The 4,161-nt window shown below is 58.7% G+C and overlaps 1 protein-coding gene across 1 annotated transcript; it reads right to left on the reverse strand.

The window, feature by feature from the left end:
• Window positions 1–675: 675 nt before the first annotated feature.
• Neurog2 (neurogenin 2) lies at window positions 676–1,461 on the reverse strand. Its single transcript, XM_070021978.1, has one exon. The coding sequence runs from the start codon at window positions 1,459–1,461 to the stop codon at window positions 676–678; it is 786 nt and encodes a 261-aa protein (XP_069878079.1).
• Window positions 1,462–4,161: the final 2,700 nt, after the last annotated feature.

The raw sequence follows: 4,161 nt of genomic DNA on the forward strand, positions 1-4,161 counted from the left end.
TAGGCATTAACATCTCTATGTAGAAGCAAAGGTGAAGAGATCACAGGAACGAGTTGCATTCCCTGTGGGAGATTCACACGAGTCCTTTTCGGGCGATTAAGTGACTAGAGGAGCATCAGTCCAACCTCTTCTTTTCACCAGTCTTTTTATTCTCAAGAAACGCTCACCTGCCCCTTCAGTGGCCTGTAATCCTAGCTACTCAGGAGGCTGAGATCTGAGGATTGGGGTTCCAAGCCAGCTGGGGAAGGGGGGGAGGGAATGGAAAGGAGGAAAGTCCGTGAGATTCTTATCTCCAATTAACCACCACCAACTACAACAAAAAGTGGAGCTGTGACTCAAGAGGTAGGGCAGAAAAAGCCAAGGGCCAGCTCCCAGGTCCTGAGTTCAAGTCCCAGTACCTACACACACACACACACACACACACAGAGCCCTCACACCGCCCTTGTCCTCTTGGACAATAAACTCCCTTACAGCTTCCATAAATCAAAGTTAGGCAACTAAGGGAGGAATCATCCCACAGGGCTACATCTGCTCTGCGAAGTGGCTTCTAAGGGTGTGGGAAATGGGGGCAGGAGGGAAAGCAAGGGAGGGAGGAGATAGACAGGAAAGGGACCCCCCCCCCACCTCCCTTAAAGGTCTCTGGAGGTGGGGAGCTCTGCTAACGCTCCCTCGCTACTACGGGAAGGCGAGAGGTGGAGTCTGCCAATAGTCCACATCGGAGCCCGCGGGGCTGGCGGGCGATAAAGTGCAGCTGTAGGGGGACGTGGAGCTGGAGGACGCGGGCGACGAGGAGGAGGAGGAGGGCGAGGCCAGCGACGCGGGGCTGTGGGTACAACTCCACGTGGGAGCGGGCGAAGGGCTGTCCCCGCTGGCGCCCCCGGGGCTCAGCAGCACCGCCTCGGAGAAGGAGATGGCGCCGGCCCCGCAGTGATCCGCCAGCCGCAGGGTCTCGGTGAGCGCCCAGATGTAGTTGTGGGCGAAGCGCAGGGTCTCGATCTTGGTGAGCTTGGCGTCCTCGGGGAAGGTGGGCAGCACCTCGCGCAGCGCGTCCAGCGCCGCGTTCAGGTTGTGCATGCGGTTGCGCTCGCGGTTGTTGGCTTTTAATCTCCGGCTCTTCTTGATGCGCTGCACCGTCTCGGCCGTTTTGGCACCGCGGGTGACGGCCCGTGCCCGGGACGGCCGCCGTTTGCACTCATGGACCAGACCCAATAATGGCGTGGGACGACAAACCCCGGCCCCCGCGACGGCCCGGCCCCGCGCCCCCGGCCCGGCCTCAGCTCCGAGTTTCGCCGGCGCCCTCCCCGGTGCGCCCGGCTCCTCGTCGTCGTCCTCCTCCTCTTCTTCCTCGCCGGCGCTGGAGGACAGTGGGGTCAGGGTGATCGAGGCTGGGGAGGCTGAGCCGAGCAACACCAACACGTCCTCCTCCTCCTTCAACTCCGCGCTCTCGGATTTGACGAACATCCTACAGAAGAGATGATGGGAGAGAAAGAAAGAGAGAATAGTGTATCCATGTATGAGATGGAGACTTAGACGCGGGCTCGATCTCGGCTCCCCGGGGCGCGGGAGAGCCAGGCCAAGGATCGTCCTGAGCGGAGACCCCGCACCCCGGCCTGCGGGGATTCTTGCTCAGAGAAGGAAGGGACGATTGGCGAGCCTGGAGCGACCCAGCTTCTGCCCTGCGCGGGCGCGATCAAGAAGAGAGTTGCGGGGAGGAAGCCAGCCCCTGCCGCGGCGCAGATGCTTACCTACTTGGCTCTAGATGTGCCCTCGGCGTGGCGGGGACTTTGGCGTGTGCCGGGCGTCTTTTCTCCCCACCCCCCCTTCCGCAAGCCCAGCCCAACGCTGGGGCCTTTTGCTAACCAGGCCGGCCGGGCCTGGCGCTGCGGTGCCGCGCCCCGCAAGGGACCCCAATAACCCGGGCGCAGGGTGCCAAAGAGCCCGCCCCGGGTGCCGGGTGTGGTGGGTGGTGACGGCAGGGTGGCGGCGGCGGTGATGGTGGTAGTACGTGTCTGTCTGTCTGTCTGTCTGTCAGTCAGTCCCCCTGGCCGTGTGGCTCCTGGCACGCGACTCCCAGCCACTCCAGTTAAAGCGAAGCTGCTTGTGGCTCAGTTGGCTGCGTGTCTGGCACACGACTCTCCTTAAAACCCCTTATATATACCACCAAGAAAACAATCAGATCTGCCCCCCGGCGCCCCCACCTCACCTACCCCCCCCCGACTCCCCCTCCCCTCCCTCCTTCTCCCCTCCTCCCCCCTCCGCTTCCCCCTCCCCGGCTTATTCTTTTCATTGTATTATCATCATTCATTTCTTTCTTTTAGCCCCTTTCTCCCCCTCCCCTGGCCCAGCCATCCATCCTTCCCCCGCCCCCCCCGCCTCCCCCCTTCCCCCCCCCTTTATCTAATCAGCCTCAAATGGTTCTAAAGCTCCTGTTGGAGCGCCAGGCTGCAGCCTCCGCTACCCAAAGCCACCGCCGCGGCCCCGCGGCTCAAGCTGCGGCCGCTGTCGCCGCCGCTGTCCATTGTGATTGGTGGCTCGCGCTCGGCTGGAGCGTGCCGCTAATTTATTAATGAATGGAGGTCGCGAGGCGCAGCTGGCCAATCAGGGCGCCCCGGACTCCGGGAGGCCTATGAGCCACGCGCACCGGAGTCTGCTCCCTTTCAGCAGCTCATTAGGGGCCCCGAGCACTGGGGGTCGATGTGTGTACGGGGGTGTGTGTCGGGGGCTGGGGGGAGAAGACCTGGACTCCAGCCCCAGCCCCCCCGTCCTCGCTCCCGCCTCGGTGGCCTCGCCTCCACCCTACGCGCGCACTAGCATCGCACCCGCGGCGGCCGAGCCTCCTAGTGTCCCAGCCAGGGGAACCCAGGAATTAGTTAATGGGGGTTGGGGGGGGGAGTGGAGGAACAGGATCCCGGGGAAAACAGTTAGCTCTACGTGTTTGCCTGGTGTCCTGTGCCAAAGCCTCTTAGGGTGTGTCTTAAACAGTTAAAAAAAACGAATTCATTTGGTTAGGAGCGGGGGGGGGGGAAGGGGTTTGGGGGTTCCGAAATGTCGCCTCGAAGAGTTTGGGGGAGTGGGAAATAGACCAACGCGTGAGGATGTGAGAATCAATGTTATGTCAGAACGGAATGGGGGACTTCTCTAATTGACCTGCGATAAACAGATATTGGGGTGCTGGTAGGCTTGGGGTGGGGGGCACTCGTCTAGAGCGCAGCTCCTGGTTTCCTGGGTGGGTGGCAGCGAGGATGGGAGGAGCTGCTCCCGAGACCGAATGGACTGAACTGACATTTCTATGACCTCTGCTCCACGCTGGGGGGGGGCGTTGTAGAGACATGGGCGCCCCTCCTCCCAATCCCCCCCTCTTTACAACGAGGAGGGGGGGAGCTGCTGGTCTGCCCACCCCTCTTCTCCTATTCTCCAGCCTCTCTGTCTTGTCGCCCTAGGAGTCCGAGCTCTAAAAGTGAGTGCCGGGCCGAGTGTTAACTGGTGCAGGAATGGCGGCCAGCATTGGGCTCCCTTGAGATCCCGTTGACAAATGGAGTTTACGCAAGGTGCAGATGGAGTCAAGAGTCCGAGGGAAATGGAAATAAGGTGCATTGCAGAGAAGCGCGCTGAACATGGCTTGTTAGGGTTTGGGCATGGTTTATCATTTGTGTGGTGGTTTCTGTGGAGGGTTAAACAACAGGACTGGAAGGCCAAAAAGTGACGAAAATGAAACTTAGAAACCCTGGGAGACTCTCATTTTTTTTTTTTTTTTTGTAGCTCTCCAACCTTTAGACTTCCCTCTGTCTGTCCTGAAATTATTTGGAAACGATCACAATTTTCTATTTGCTTCTTGATATTTTTTTCGCCTTCTCTGTCTCCCCCGCCCCTTTAAAACACATTTCCTACATTTAAGAACATTATTTCCCCACTTTTCCTCTCTTACACACACACACACACACACACACACACACACACACACACACACACACACACACACACCCCTTTTGGAAAACTTGATTCTATCTGTTACTTGTTCTATGTGTCCAGGAACAAATAAGTTGGTTTAAAAAAAAAAAGTGGGTGGGGGGAGGGAAGAGATTCAGTTTCCTTATGGCCTAAGACTCTCTTAACTTTCCTTGGTCTCTATCTTCCAGGAGCCTGAAAACTCATAATTCCATT

This window comes from Dipodomys merriami, unplaced genomic scaffold (assembly GCF_024711535.1).
Source record: "Dipodomys merriami isolate MVZ:Mamm:240054 unplaced genomic scaffold, mDipMer1.0.p SCAF_15, whole genome shotgun sequence".
Lineage (NCBI taxonomy): Eukaryota > Metazoa > Chordata > Mammalia > Rodentia > Heteromyidae > Dipodomys > Dipodomys merriami.

Excerpts from the sequence above, each read along its gene's own strand:
- Neurog2 (XM_070021978.1), bottom strand. The coding sequence starts at position 1,461 with ATGTTCGTCAAATCCGAGAGCGCGGAGTTGAAGGAGGAGGAGGACGTG.